At 40.8% G+C, this 16,147-nt stretch overlaps 2 protein-coding genes across 2 annotated transcripts; both read left to right on the forward strand.

Moving 5' to 3' along the window:
- The first annotated feature begins 1,546 nt into the window (after window positions 1-1,546).
- olig4 (oligodendrocyte transcription factor 4) lies at window positions 1,547-2,754 on the forward strand. Its single transcript, XM_030391727.1, has one exon. It carries the CDS (start codon window positions 1,705-1,707, stop codon window positions 2,479-2,481), a length of 777 nt encoding a protein of 258 aa, XP_030247587.1. The 5' UTR covers window positions 1,547-1,704; the 3' UTR covers window positions 2,482-2,754.
- Window positions 2,755-7,170: 4,416 nt separating this feature from the next.
- Window positions 7,171-14,039, forward strand: bsdc1 (BSD domain containing 1). The gene is made up of 11 exons (XM_030391822.1): window positions 7,171-7,249; window positions 7,871-7,925; window positions 8,485-8,601; window positions 8,715-8,882; window positions 9,180-9,234; window positions 10,072-10,187; window positions 10,350-10,418; window positions 11,038-11,128; window positions 11,216-11,707; window positions 11,866-11,969; window positions 12,525-14,039. Exons 1-11 carry the CDS (start codon window positions 7,239-7,241, stop codon window positions 12,552-12,554), a joined length of 1,308 nt encoding a protein of 435 aa, XP_030247682.1. The 5' UTR covers window positions 7,171-7,238; the 3' UTR covers window positions 12,555-14,039.
- The last annotated feature ends 2,108 nt before the right edge of the window (window positions 14,040-16,147 follow it).

Here is a 16,147-nt window from a genome sequence, read left to right on the forward strand (position 1 = left end):
TTTCTCCCATGAGCCGACAGATTATGGAAATGCAGCACATTCCAGCCATGACACCTCTAAAATGTTTCTGTCCATTTGAACTGAATAAAACCTTGCATAATCAATGTGCAATTATTAGGCTCCAGGCAAAAATCAATGCTGCATCTAAGACATTTTGCAAATCTGCTTTGCGACCCCGAATGCTGTAGTAAATAATCAGAGTATTGCTGTATTTTCAAACTACAAGCCCTGTAGCTCTGCTTCACTTGAGGGCTTTAGTTGGCAGAAGGCGGCAGGAAATTCCTGAGCCAAGTGCAGGAATCCATTTACACAGAAAAATGCTGAAAAGTCAGCTTGATCCAAACACCAGATTAGATCAACAGATACATGCTGGACATTAAACCTGGCGGGAATTCACACTCCTCTGTCTTGGATAAGTTTGCCTCATACCACCTCATATCAAGAGAAAAAACTAAATGTGGAAAAGACCTGAGAAAGAGCTAGTAGCTTTACAGTTGAATTAGAGGAAGACAACACTGTGCCCACTCTTTAGTACCACTTTAACTACCTCCTGAAACTGAAGGACCCCCTGACAGTGATAGTGATGTGATTTCACAGACTGGGAGCCAAGTCAAATTTATCTGACCTCTTTTGTCTCGAGCTCCTGGTTGAATTGTATCTAGTCTGCCATTAACGGCGCTCTTTATATGTTTAAGCACCTCATATGGTGCTTCATACCTTTCTCCGACGTGTCTCATGGATACCATATGTAAATAAGGCCCTGAAGGCACCATATATCTAGCGTCATGGAGCAGGGGCCTGTGGTTCACGCTCTCACTTTTATTTCACTTTAAGTGTATGTATGTGCTGAGTAAAGGACTATACTGGTGCCGTTTGAGGGACCGAAACATTTCTTTTGATTTCATATCAGGATTAATACATTAACCTTGTTTGAATAAAATCCAATTTAAAAGTACAACTTACTTAATTGGACATTTTCACTGATGTTCACACATGCACTAATATCTTTAATAGAAGTTCTAGTTAAAGGGCACTATGTAGTTTTAGAGAAGAAAATTAAAAGTAAGAATTTTTATATTTAGAATATCAATGAAGTAATAACACAAACTCAGAAATGCGGACCTTTTCCATAACAGAATTAACAAGCTGTTCTCAGAGAAAAATTAGGTCACCACAACACTGGATAAGTGGCAGGGTCCACCAAACATAAACAAAGCAAAACAGTGTGAAAAAGTGGGTCGCTTTTTAAAATTCAGTTTATTCATTCATGAAACTGAATTGGTTGTGCAGCTTAACACAATATGTGAACATGCCCCTGTTTTTTTTTAATGTCTAGGGTGTTCATCAGGGTTGGGGGGAGTTAAATGTGGGTGTGGGAAGGTGAAGTGGGGGCTGCAAGAAGGAGGTGTGGGAGGGTGAGGGTGAGGGTGGAGTTGGGGGGGTTGAGAGTGTGTCCCTTCTGCAATTGGCCGTGGCTCTAAGTGTCTCATTATGCGGCTTTATTGTTCCTTTGTTCGGCCAGCCATATAAATGCACCCCAGTGGGCCTGGAGGGTGACAGTTTAGACAGACACACTCCTGTGGATCACCAGCCTGAGAAGCACAAACTGTTAGTGACTGTGGTGACGCTGAAGAGAAGAGCTAGGAAGCTTCCGTTGAAAACTTTTTTGGACCATTTTTTCAACTTTCCTCCGTTTCATCCAAGATGGATTCTGACTCTGGCTCCACCGGAAGCCGCGCTTCATCCCCAGACCTGATTGTGGATGACTCCGCTGGGAGCTTCTTCTCCAACAAGATGTTCCAGACATACTGCCGAGAAGACGGAGCCGATATCGAGGCCGGCCAGACCAGGGCGGAGTGCCGCAGCTTGGGCGGTAAGACCAGCACCAGGTCTGAGATCAACAAGGAAGAGGGGCAAGACCTGAGACTGAAAGTCAACAGCCGGGAGAGGAAAAGGATGCATGATCTGAACCAGGCGATGGATGGCCTGAGAGAAGTCATGCCCTACGCTCAGGGGCCTTCAGTCCGCAAGCTGTCCAAGATCTCCACCCTGCTGCTGGCTCGCAACTACATCCTGATGCTGTCCAGCTCCTTGGAGGAGATGAAGAAGCTGGTTGGGGATGTTTACGGAGGAAGCGCTGGCATCGCGAGCCGCACCGCTGCCCGCCCAGCTATCACCCCTGTGGCCCCCACAGCCCACCTCTCTCTGCATCCCCTTGCCCAGTCTCTGCACTCTCTGGTGGGCAGCACGCCTTCAGCTCTGCAGCATCACTCCAGTTCTACAGCCGCAACCCCGGCCCCACACTCGCCTCCATCTGCCAGCTTCTTGGGTTTTCATGCCCCGGTCCAGGGCCTTCTTAAGGACCCGCTCCACCTGAGCAGCTCCTACATGCACTTTCCCGGCATGCCCTGCCCTTGCTCACTCTGCCAGCCTTTGCCAACCACTACCTCTACATTACACAGCCTGTCCATGAGCAAGTGAGCAGCAAGTGACCTCTGAAGATTGTTGAAGAGACTGCTAAAATGACTGCTGGTGCCAAATCTTGTACATATTGTATATATATCTTCTGCCATGCAAACTGCTGCTATTGTTTTTTTTTATGTTTTTTTTTTTTTTATCAACTTTCTCATTTGCATCATTTATACAGAAATATTCTAAATGCACTAGGGATTTTATCAGTCGCAAATACTGTAATTTATCTGATATCAGTGGTGATGAAACATTGTCAGAAATGAAACTGGTGTGTCCGATTGTGCAGGATTTCTATTTTCCTAAATTAAAAATTTGTTATAAAAAAAAAGCTCTTGTTTGCCTTCTTCTTTCCATGAATGCAGTCTTTTATTTATTGGTATTATCATCTCTGGAGGTATTTGCATTTTCAATTTGTCATAATATTGTAAAAACAAACTATTTCTGCCAGATACTTCTTTCGACAAGGCAGCTATACAACATTGCTGGAGGGTTTTCTTTTTCAAAAACATGCAGAAGCTGAAAAGAAAAAAGAAATACAGCAACATTGTTAAAGTAACAGAAGGGCTTTTATTGGTGCTTGAGAGCAGTGCAAAAATGGATATTTAGGGAAGGGTGTCATTGGTTGCTAACCAGCTTTGGACAGAACCTCTAAAGAGCTAAAGAGGGACAGAAGGACGAGACAATATGCCAACACAGAGGCTGAATGTGGTGTTCTTGAGCCAGGGGACCATCCATCTTCACCTCAACAGGGTGTAGGAGATGAAAGGACGACACAGGCGCCAGGAAGGCGCGTCACTTTTGTCTGACGCAGGCGAGGGACATAGCCATGTCCTTAGCTCTAGGCCAGTGATTTGTCTCTGTCTCATAAGATCATGGATATAAGCACACACACAAAGGGGCAGAATTAAAGCAGAGGACATCATATTCACATATTTTCCATAACGTCCATGTTATCAACACATATTTGCGATAAGATTTTGTTTTATTTGTGTTAAAAAATATCAAGTGCTAGCTGATTCTTTATAATGATTAGTCCACTTAAGTACTACGATGCTATTGTACTATACTATTATACACTGATTGCCATGAACATGATTTAGTCAAACAAGCCGACAATGGCTGGCCTTCACTTAGCAACAAATCAAGCGTGTAAAATACATGCTTATCCTCCCACGGCTGACAGATGAGCTGGCGATCAGGGGAGAAATGAAGAGATGTAACTCATTCTCACCCACCTCCCTCCTACCAGACCTCCTCCTCCTCCTGAGAGCCCTGAATAGGTTTGAACAATAGCCATGCGTGGGACACAAAGGCCGGGGGAGTCCAAGCTCTCGTGCCTGGGACACAGACCCCCTCTATTCAATCTACATTTCATCATGGTAACAAGCGCTGTTGGGCCAAAAGGCCTGACACCCTCTCTCGCCACAAAGGCGGTTAGCTCTAATATATGAGGCTATTGACACTGAAAGAGCCCCTGTCACTACTAGGGGATTGTCAGCTGTGGGATGTCTCAGTGGGGGGAGGCAGCTGCCAGCCAAACCAAGCAGCAGAGCTTCTGTCGTGGGGACTGGCGTGGCAGCGTCACCTGGTCCCTGGTCCCTTGACACAGAGACCCCGGGTCCTCCCACAAGGCCCCCCTTTATTTGGGCACAGGTGGGAATGGGAAGCGGAACACATTGTGGAGATTAGTGGGGATCTGCTTCCCTTTGCTCAAGGTAGATGATTAGAGACACTGACTTGTGCAAAGCTGGTGTTTCCTGATTGGCACCAGATGGTGTTAACCCACGGTGAGGCATCAGCAGTCTGAAGTGTGTGTGTGTGTGGGGGGGGTTGATGTGTAATGGATATGCTTCTTAAATCATGCAATATGGGCAGGTCTTCTGTGTGCCATTATGGTCAGCCACTGCTGTCATTATGGTGCTCTTTAGCAGACGCTAACCAGCAGTGGCAGCTCTGCTTTGAGTCATAATGTTGCACACAAGTAACTCGGAAAATGAACCACTGGGAGAGAAAAGAGTCATTTAATGCGGAAGCAGTGGCAGGACTGAAATCTTTTATTTTAAAGTAAAAGTAGAAACAAGCTCCTGTATTCAAAAGTTTAAATACAGAAGTGTTTTCAGCATGACAAAAAATCAAAAAAGTATGCCATTGCAATATGGCACATTTTCATATTGCAGGATTTTTATTATTTTGTTGGAGTGGGTCCAGGTGAAAGTTTTATTTAGAGTGGGGTAGTTAAATCTATAAAACCTCAATACATTTTTTTCATTTATTGAGTCCTTAACCTATGAATAACTGGCCTTAGAAACATTCTGCAGAGGTGTAAGCATCAGTATCTCACTGGGTCAGAGTAATATGTGCTTTGACCAAAGCATAAATATTCCAGAATGAAAAAGCCCTACCTCTAAAAAACTTCTGCTTTAGTCGCTTAGTGTTGGAATTGTGTTTCGGTTAGATAAAAATAGTAATTATGTGCTTTAAGCTGAGCTTCTTCTTGTTAAGTGAGTGTTGGGCATCACTATGTTACTACATAGTTAATAGGTGGTTAGCATGCATTTTTATGGTGTGTTGTGTAATATGACGCTAGTGTTGTGAGGTTAAAACTCATTATGTGGTGCAAAAACAAGCATATGAGTCTTGTTACAAGAAAGAATAGGCATGCTACATTACTAGAATTATCAGAAAGTTGGAAATGATTGCACTGAAAACAAATATTCTTACTGGCAGATTTTTATAAAACGTATTCAAAACACATTATTTGTCTCTGAAATTTCACACCGTGGCAATGTAGACAGATGGATAAGTTAACTGCTTCACATACTGATCAATAGAGGAGCACTTGTCCCATGTTGGCTCGTCTCATTCTGCATTGACAGAGTTAATTAGGAGACTGAAAGACCCAATTAAGAGGATGGAGGGGCCGGACAGGGGAGACACATTGTGGGGACATAAGCACACATTGTGCAGCGTCTGGATAAAGGGGAACTTCAATTAAGGGAGAGAACACTTCCAGAGGCTTGTTGCCTTTTCTTTTTCATTTTGCGCTACAGCCCCCTTTTCACCCGGAATACTGATGAGGGGGAAAGCACAGCTGCTGTGGGGGTCAGCACTCATATGCAATATGGTGCTCACATACGCTCACATGCACATCCACAGATGCACTGAGAGCAGCAGATTGATGAGGAGATTCAGGATTGCTAAGCATTGATTACCAAATATAATGTCTGAAGATGATGACATTTTTTTGGGGTTTAATACGCAGCTTATTGGTTAAATGAGTTTCAATTAAAAGACATCATCTTGCATATGCTTAAATCGGTTATCCTCCATTGTGGAAGCTTTGTTTTGTTGTTGCCCTTCTACCAACGGTGTGACTTTAAATGCATTTACCTCACTTTTGATGATTTCTGGTTCTTTTCATACAGTGCTCTTGTCTTTTCACAGAACTACCACGTAAAAGGAATGCTTTACAGAGAATGAAACTAGACTCCAGATTTCTAGTGAGAGTATTCTTTTCACAATTACACAATAATATTCAGTCCGGCAAAAATGCCATCATTCACACATACAAAGAGATGTGAAATGCCATTCAACCGAAGTTATTGCAAAAAGTGCCTAAAAAAAAGTACCATGTTATAGATTTCATACAGATCAATGCATCATCATTATTTCCTGACAGTTAACAATCTTGCAATGTTAAAGAAAGTGGAAATCAATTCCTGGATTTGACCCTTTTTCCATATCCACCACCAAAAGTTAGTATGACCCATCCTCCGTCCAAGTTAAGTGGAAATCTGAATCTGTAATCCTGGACAGCTGCACACGAGTAAACACATATCTTCCTCATGCGGAGGTTACAAAACCCCACTACACATTAAAAAAAGCCCAAAGAATGCCAGCTTTGGATTTGTACACCATGTCCATCAATTTTGAAACTAGAGTCCAGGTGGGGGTATTTGCACCAAGTACGAATACGCAGTTTGCCACTTAACCTCTGAATTGCATGCAGCTTCTTTGATCATTTGTGAATAAAGAACATCAATATCAATACTATAATCAATTTAGATAATAAAAAAAAACTAGTCAAATATTCTACATTTTCAAGCTTCCTCTTAAGACAACCTGTTCACAAAACTAGGCAAAGGTCAGGGGAGTGGTCGTGGCTGCCTGATGAATGCATTGCCATGACATGCTTTCACATTGGTCAGGAAAGAAAAAGGGGACAGGGCTTATAAAATGGGTTTCAATTACAGCGGAAAAGTAATAATAAAATTAAACCATTTTAAATATCACTCCTTTCTCTTCATAGCCTAAAGTTGTGTGTAGGTTTTGTTGCAAAAAATTAAAACATAAGAAGATTTACTTCACTATACAAAGATAAAAGATATTAGTTCAATCCCTTGTTGTTCAGTACTCCCCAACATTGCTTAAATATTATATCAAAACAATAGAAAACAATGGAAAGTCATCTCATTAACTTAGCTTCCCAGACTACTGTCGTCTCTGCCACTCGGTCTTTAGCGCTGCCGTCTAATTTGACCCTCCGCAGCCACCGGACATATCCCCAAAAACTGTAAAACATTTTTCTGCTTATAAACTGTTAAAGAAAAAAATATTTCAAACAGTGACATCTATTTGTGTGTGTGAATGATAAAATCTGTATATCGCAGTCAGGAGGTCATATTGCGTTGTTTGTTTTTCTATTTTTCACAGCCACGCAGCCGGGGTAAGAGTTCAGTAAATACTGATGATGTCATCGTCTGAAGATGGCTGAAGGGTGAGAGTGAACTCGCAAATTACTTTTTGTTTTAAAATATCATATAGCAGCGGGCAATGACATCGTCTACGTGTCACGTCTCTCGTTGCGTTTGTATTTCTTATAAGGTCTGGCGTGGTCACTTTGAGTGAACGCTGCGCTTTACAGCTCACGGAATCAGTTCAGGAAGTGCATTTGTTTACCAAAACATAGCATGGCTAGCATTAGCATAGCCTGGTTAGCAACCGTGCAGAGCAGTTTAAATCACACAGTAACTCTCAGAGGACTGTGTATGTGCTTCATTCTCATATTTAGCATTTATGTTCAGCCTTCCTAATTGTATTCGTGGCTTGGTTCGTCAAGTCAGTCTGCTTTGCGCTGATAACATACGCTAGCTAGCTCGTTTAGCTTGCTAGGCTGTGGGTGCCAAATTAATGTTAGCGATTAGTAACGTTAGAGACAGTCAACAACTGGCATATAAGAAGTGTAGAGTCTCGTCGGATTCACCGACGATGTTGATGCCTGTGATACATTTATGATGGTTGCGCAGTTGTGGTGTTGTGTTCGTGTAAATCTTTTCCTCCGCTGGTTTCATTTTATGAAGTAGCTCACGTCAATCTCTAAATGCCTGTATGATTACAGAGAAGGCTGGTGGGGAGGCTGGCTTCAGCAGAGCTTCCAGGCCGTCAAAGATAAGGTAACTGACATCATGAAAATGAGTAGATGTTTACGTGTCTTTACCAGCTGCTCAGCATTTACAGTGTTCTGACAGTGTTGCACTCCTCCTCTAGGCTAACCACACAGTTGTCCAGCTCCAAACATCTGTAGTCGTCCTTTTAATGGTGGCATGATTGAGGAACCTCTTTGAATAAATAAAAAAAATAGTACACAGCATTGTTAAGTTTGAAAGCAAGATCATATTTCCTCAATTATCTTTAAGCATGTGCCAGACTATGAAGAAAGTTACGTAGATACAGTTCTCAGTAATTTACTAAGTATTTTAGAACAAATTCACAATGCTGAAAGCTGTTGAACTCTGTTACTCAAAGGCCAGAGGTTACTGAAGCAAAGTTATTAAAAGTTATTTTATTTCCTATCCTTTGAAATATTTATTTTACATAGTTTTTATGTATCATTTACCTAAACGGTATTTAATATATTGGGTTTTTTTTGTTTGTCTTTTATTTTTATGTTTGAAGTGAAATCATAAATTTGAATCTGGATGTTGATCTTGATAATAACATTTTTCTTTGCAGTCATCTGAGGCCTTAGAATTCATAAAGCGAGACCTGACAGAGTTCTCCACTGTGGTGCAACATGACACAACCTGCTCGATTGTGGCCACAGCCAATGCTGTCAGAAACAAGCTTGCAGTAAGTTGCATCCTCTCCCTTGGTCATTCTTGTTTAATCACAGCATCTCCTTACAGGCTGTGTTCATGTAGGGTGAAGACTGCTAAATGCCAAATGTAACCTGTCTTTTCCAGGTGGAAGGTTCCTCTGATACCTCGGAAAAGGTGAAGAAGGGCCTCTCGAGTTTCTTAGGTGTGATATCAGACACACTTGCTCCACCCCCTGATAAAACCATTGACTGTGATGTCATCACATTGGTGGCAACACCAGCAGGAACAACAGAGGTTTACGACAGTTCTAAGGTGGGCAAATGTTAGTCTTACACTTTTAGCTGAACAGTTGACTTTAACAGTCACCTGTTTGAAAGACAAATTTACTGTACCACAAACAGTGAGTTTCTAATGATAAAACAGCATGACTAAGCACGATTCTTTTGCATGGGGGAAAACATAAGGTTCTGGTTGACCCCTATGAAAGTGTTGATTCAGGTTTAATTTGCTTATATTTTTTTTATAGGAGGCTACAGGACTATGAAAGTTAGCACATGATGTGCATGTGGGAACTAAACAATCACAGCTAAGAGTTTGTTTTTCCTGCAGGCACGTCTCTACAGTCTGCAAGCTGACCCTGCAACATATTGCAATGAGCCTGATGGTAAGACAGCACACAGTGAAGTGATGCAAGTCCCCAAATAGAGTGATAGAGCAGTATTTGTTACATTATGTTTAATGTTTTCGTATAATTCAGAGCTAGTTCAAAAGGGCTGTCACAGTGTCAAGATTTCCACTATACTAATAACTAGGCTACACATATTTGCAATAATGATATCATCATGACTTCTGTATTAAAAAAAGAAAAAAGTGCAAAGAAATCCATCTTTAACTTTGTGTACTGTGTGCCTTGTTCCCGTTTTTTGGCAAATAAATAATCCTCAAAATACAAATGTAGGTAGGTGGAGAGAGAGTTTGCAACCATAACAAGTGTACACAAAGAACAGTTGCTATCAACTATCCAATTACTGGTAAAAAGGCAATCAGATGAACTCACACACAAAATATGCACAAGGCCTATCATCGTTTATTGTTAACTCTTTATCAGTATTCCATTTTATTATCACGATTATCACTGTTGCAATACATATTTGTTGACATACAATTGTGCATGTCTGATCACTCTGTTTAAACCTGGTATTGTTGCACAGTTGTGAAAAAAGCGTATGCTTCTAGGTCAGATCATAATTGTTATTTATTATTATGTTGTTGTTTTTTGTTTTTATTATTATTCAAAACTTTTGTTCACTATCCGTAAATAATTACCAGGATTTGAATGCTAATCAGCAATGGAACTATTTATCAGTGTGGAATTACTGGTTTGCTGGATTTGTGTTCTTATCCTCTATAGATGGATAAGATACTGCATGCTTTTTAAATGTTTGCTGATTCCCCCTGGTATCTTCAGAGTGTATTTTAATGAGAAATTATTTTTGTGCAGGCCCCCCAGAGCAGTTTGATAACTGGCTGTGCAGCTTCAGCCTGGAAGATAAGAAAGGAGAAATCTCTGAGCTTTTGGTCAGCAGTCCCTCTATACGAGCGCTCTACACCAAAATGGTAACTGTTGTTGCTTTTGCCAACACTTTACTTTTACACAGCACAGCCTGGAGTTTTGTTTTGAACTCATACTTTGCATTCACTTTGCATGCTTTTGCAAAGCCATAACTGCCATAACAGCTTTCAAATGCTAAAAGGTCATCTGTATTTTTGTATGTACAGGTGCCAGCAGCTGTAGCCCATTCAGAATTCTGGCAGAGGTATTTCTACAAAGTTTTCCAGTTGGACCAGGTAATCATGCTGTTATATAAAGTATAGTGTGCTCTGAACTGCAGTGGTCTTGCACATCAGCTTGTTTCATCTTTGATGCCACCTGCTGGCTGATTTTAGAGCTGCCTCGAATTAATAAGTAGTTGTTTAAGTTGAGGAATTTTTTAAAAACATTCTTATGGTTTGAAGTTGTTGCCAGTGGAGCCATCTGACCACTGTGTCTATTGAAAGGCCTGCTTATGTACTTTAATACGCTGACGTCGCTAATAAGCTGACCATACTCTATTTAACTTTTTGAAAAAGTATTAGAAAGATGTTGATTTAAAATATACATTTTAAACTCTGTAGTATTGTTGTGTTGTTAATGATGCTGCACAACAATTTTATCTTACTGTATCTTACTTTTTCTCTTATTTATTTAATTTAATTTTTATGTTTACATCTAGATGTAAACATTATGTTCCTGTATTCAACAACACAGGGGTAGAACGAGATTTAAGCCAACTTTACAATTTTGATGCAAGAACAACAAATGTAACATTCATCTCATTATGAAGATTACTATAATTGTCCTTTTACACACCCTAAAATCTTTGCATTATTGAATATATTGAACATTCTTTGCCATTATGTTTTGTAGGAAGAGGCCAGGAGAGTGGCATTGAAGCAGAGAGCAGAACTGACCACACACACAGAGACTCTGGGCTGGGAGGAGGAGGAGGAGGAGGAGGGTATGCTGTCGTCAGTTTTACGTGCTTCATAAACTGCTTCACTTTCAACCCTGTCACTAACACTGGTATTTCTGCTGTCACTGTCAGATGACTTCCTTGGCTCCACATCATCATCATCTCATCTCAACTATACACCTCAATTGGACCACAGCTCAACCCGGCTGCCCATGACTTTGACAGGAACAGGAATCACTCTGCTGAGCCCTGTGCTGTCTCCCAACGAGGAGCGCGAGGCCACCCTCTCGGTCAGCAGCGACAGCATCAGCCTGCCGACGCAGGTGGAAGTGAGGCCAGAGCCTGTTGCCGTGGAGCTGGCTGAGAAACTGACAGAAGCTAGCTTGGAAGATGGTGAAGACAAGACGCAAGAAGAGCAGAGACCTGGAAAGAGTGACTCACCTCTTGTTGCTCAAGTGGAAGCTGTAACCCAGCCAGAGGCAACTGTAGAGGGGGCATCAGGGCAGGCTTCTGCCCCCACCTCTAAACCAGAAACGGCAAAGGAGGAGGGGCCGCAGGACCTGAGAGTGTTTGAGCTGAACTCAGATAGTGGGAAATCTACACCCTCTAACAATGGAAAGAAAGGTATGATGACCTGAGGACGTTTTTCAGTTGGCAGTGAGATTCTTAGTGTTTCAGTTAGGATTATAAATCGGAGCAGGATTAAGTTAAGTGATGTGGTTATGGGTTTTCCACTGAATTGGCTTTAAAGAAGGTCACACAATCTGTCTTTCACACTCCAGGGTCCAGCACTGATGTGAGTGAGGACTGGGAGAAAGACTTTGACCTGGACATGACAGAAGAAGAGGTGCAGATGGCTCTCTCTAAAATAGAAGCTTCTGGAGAGGTAAGTGAGAAGTTACGACCCCTAGTCCAAATAAGTTGGGATGCTGTGTAAAACGTGTATAAAAACAGAATGTGATTGAATCCCATGTGGTGAACCTCGCCTCTTCCTTGTTAATGAGCGACAGCCTTTGAAAGATGTCCCTATCTTACTCAATCATGATACTATCACCTGTTACCAGTGAACCTGCTTACCTATGGGATGCTCCAACAGGTGTTTTTGAAGCACTCCAGAACTTTCCTAGTCTTTAGTTGCTGCTTTCCCAACTTGTTAAAACGTGTTGCTGGCATCAAATTCAGAATAAACATATTAGAAAACATATATTTACAAAAATCTATGACATTCAGAAGGTTACCCATGAAATACATTGTTATTTTCAAAGTACATGTTGAATAGGATTAGCAAATCATCCCATTCTGTTTTGTTTACACAGCGTTAAAACTTTTTTTGAGATCAGTTTAAAATCAGAATACCGTTTTTTAGCATTTACCAGAATCTTGAATTAAAATATAAAATATTGAGAATGCATTTAACCCTTTTTGTGATGTTTTTCACCAGGTGGATGAAGACTGGGAGAACTGGGACTGAGAGCCGCTGCAACATGAACTCTGTGCCGCCATTAAAGCTAGTTCTCTGCAGACGAACCATGCTTAACGTGTTTTAACTCTTTGTCCACACTGTCACCATGTCATGATTGTCAGTAGAGGATTTTCCGCCGGGTTTGGACCACATTGGTGAACCTGTTGAACAGAACAACGGTAAGACCAAGGCAATAAGAATACAACTGCTTTGTCAGTTTAGTGCAGATAGGCCACTCGAGAGGGTAATGACTCAGGTCCTGGCTATTTCTTGGCGTAACGTCTGACTTAGAGAGCGTGCAACACTTGTAATAGATAGAAGTTGCAATCCTTCTGACCTTTAAGTCTTAAGGACAAAGTGACAAGTCAGAATGTGACAGGAGGAGCTGTTTCCCTTTTTTCTTTCTGCCATTAAATACATCACGTACGTTGCAAGTGTATTTGAAGTTGGGCAAAGACTTAAATGCAGGCTGTAACATAGCCATAAACTGTAATGCTGCTTGTAACCTTTCTGAGATAAAATACTCTGCGAGGGATATGTAAATGGTGATGATCGATTCATTTAATTCTACCTGTGTCTTTCTTTCTTTTCTTTCTTTCTCTCTCTATTATGCAAGTGAATCTTCAAAATGTGAAAATACTTTAAAAACTTTGGCCTTCATTCATAAAGCACCTTTCATTTTGGATTCACTCCCAACTCTAGACATATGGCCTTGTAAAACACACAATGGTGTGATGATATTCTTCAAATGTTTTTGTTACAAGTCAGTCATCTAAAAGTCTCAGTTTCAGTTCTTTTGCCCCTCTGTCATGTTGTGATTGATTTGAGTGTATGAGCTTCATGTCACTTTCTGTCAGTTTCAAGTGTTTCACTTCTTTGAGTTGTTTATCATTTTGTATTATTTGGTTAGAGGGAATTCATCAGTGTCACTCATTAAGATATTAAAGAGAATTCAAACTGGTCCTGGTGTCATGATACCAGATTCTTTGGCTTGAAATTAAAGACAGCATCTCTCGTTCTTTACGTAAATAGGAGTGTATGACAGATCTGTGGAAGTTAATAGCTCGGCAGGTGTAGTGCCAAGTAGACAAAGGAGCGATGTGAGCACACTCCGTGCTTTCCTGATTTTCTTTTCCATCATCTGTAATGTAACTGAAATAAATAAATCCTAGAGATGTAATATTTATACTAAAACGCGTAATTATTGTATTATGTGCTTTGGATTGCATGTCTGTGCGATAACATGCAAAACATAGTGCAGATCGTTACTGTTGAGTTGTATGTTTTCTGGTAAAGACATTGGCTGTTCTTCAGGTTTTTGTGCTCTGTCAATGTGTTGCATGTCTATAATTCTCAGCTGTGTATTCCCTTCAGATTGACACTTTGAACTAATCAAAGCTTTACAGCACACATCTGTTCTCAAAGCTGTCAAGTTCCTTTTTTAAGTATTTCACAATATTTTTCAAATGATCATTAAAGGATTCATGGCAAGTGGGTTTGGTGTCGTGCATTATGAAGTAATCTGGTATGGCCATTTTACTACTGAAGAAGATGAACCAGACTAGACTTCAAAAACATTGTTATTACAGGAGTGTTGTGTAGCTTGTATTCCACCTCCAGCCAAGGTGACCGTCGATCTGCAAATTGCGCATTTTTTAATCTCAGCATGAAAGTTATTTTGTCCATTGTTTAAATTCCCCTGATCACTGATCTCCAGGTATCCGTTTGGAGGGTCTCCCTTAAGCCAACTCAATGTTATTGCTGTTTTAGCTGCTGCCAGCAGTATGTTTAGAAAGTATGCTCTCCACCACCTCTGGGAAAACTCCGGGGATAGCTAGCAGTGGGTCATGGGGTAGGCGCTGGCCAATCATCCTATCAAGCTGGTCAAAAATCCCCCTCAAAAAATTATCTAAGCGAGAGCATGCTCAAAATACATGTGTATGGTTTGCAACGTCTTCTCCACACTTTCTCCAACATGCACTTGTATGATTAGAGTCCATTTTGGAAAGAATTGAGGAGCAGGGTTCTAAAGAATCTGTTAACTATTTTCCATTACAACAGAGTTTTAATGCTTTATGTGCTCCCATACTAAAATATATAAATGGCTGTCTGTGGTTGGGGATGTTTCACAGGAACAATGAGTATGCTGAACAAACTAATATGAAGGATATAATTTTAATTTGTGGTGCTCTAGGAACCTACAGTTTGGGAAAATGTTGAGTGGAGACCTCTGGTTTGTCTGACTAACTTTGTGGTCAACTGTAATGACTGGATAGCAATGCTCTGCGATAAAAAAAAATGTCTAACTTTGAGGTTGGAAAAATCTCCATATTTCCCTCTCACAGCATCATATATACAGCGTTCTTTATCAGCTTTTCCAGAGTGAAATATGCAAAAAATAAATGCAAATTTCCACATGATTTTCTTTGACCTTTTGTACAATTCTTCTTTCCAAATTTCTTCTTGCCATAGTTTCCATCTTGGGGGATTTAGAACCTCCAACAGAGACTGTCATGTGGGTTTGAACAATATTTTTCTACACAATGTGTTTGCAATAAACTGCTCACTAGTTTCCTACTATCCTCTTTTTCCTCTCTACTATCATAGAGGAAAAGTACTATATAGGTGTCTATAAAACATCCAAACAAGAAAACATAATAGTGCTACTGAACAATTATTCTTTTATATATATATATAAGTTTAAATATACATATATCTATACATATATACTGTATATATGGAAGCAGTGACTGTGTATACATGCCTGCAGTATAAGAAATGAGTCACCTGATGGCGCTGGTGCTCCACTTAGGCACCATCAGTCAGAGGCAGCCACTCCTTTTCTTTCAGCAGCAGCATCCATCTCACAGACATGGACTGGCCACATGTTCTCTCACACACCATTGTTCATCATCAGTTGCATTAAATATCTCATTTCTGCTGTTTTCTTTTTACATTTGAATTTTTTTTTACATAGAATCCCTGTATTTGCCCTCCATGGAAGCCTCAGGAGATGCAGCAGGCAAACAATGACATGTTTATGGGGTCTTTGTGGTGTCAGCAGCCGGGCTAATGTAGGTCACTGTGGAGGGACACCTGTACTGCGTGCAGCTGCCTCTGCAACATGGATGCCGCCTGTAAAGATAGCTACTGTCTGTCTGGCTTTTTCTCTCTCTCCCTCTTACGGCACAATAACGATGTGTGTGTGCGTGTGTGTGTGTGTCTAGGGGGGATTGGTGATGCAAGAGACAGGGGCATGTATGACGATTAGTCTAATACACCAATGTCAAGACTAGCATAGTATGAAGACAGAGGAAAATGCTTCTGAGGCACCAATCTCCCTTTGAAATGTGCACAATTTAGGGTTAAATAAACAGAAACGTGAACTTTTATCTCCTGCCGGTAAGGTAACAGTATGTTAATGTATTTAGAATACATTAGACAAGGGCAGTCCAGGTGAATCATCACCCTGACCAGTGAAGGCAATAAAGAATTTGACAGTTTGAGATGTGATTTTTTTGGCTACAGTTGGTAAAAATCCTCTGAAGAAGTCTTTACTTTGTTTACTTGCTTATTTACTAACTAATGTTGCTGCTCTTTTA

Source organism: Sparus aurata, chromosome 16, assembly GCF_900880675.1.
Source record: "Sparus aurata chromosome 16, fSpaAur1.1, whole genome shotgun sequence".
Lineage (NCBI taxonomy): Eukaryota > Metazoa > Chordata > Actinopteri > Spariformes > Sparidae > Sparus > Sparus aurata.

What these genes read in the sequence shown, in the direction of transcription:
- olig4 (XM_030391727.1), top strand. Translation starts at nt 1,705, where the DNA reads ATGGATTCTGACTCTGGCTCCACCGGAAGCCGCGCTTCATCCCCAGAC.
- bsdc1 (XM_030391822.1), top strand. An exon ending in CTGTCAGAAACAAGCTTGCA is followed by an intron (nt 8,602 to 8,714) that starts GTAAGTTGCATC and finishes TGTCTTTTCCAG; the next exon opens with GTGGAAGGTTCCTCTGATAC. An exon ending in GGAGGAGGAGGAGGAGGAGG is followed by an intron (nt 11,129 to 11,215) that starts GTATGCTGTCGT and finishes TGTCACTGTCAG; the next exon opens with ATGACTTCCTTGGCTCCACA.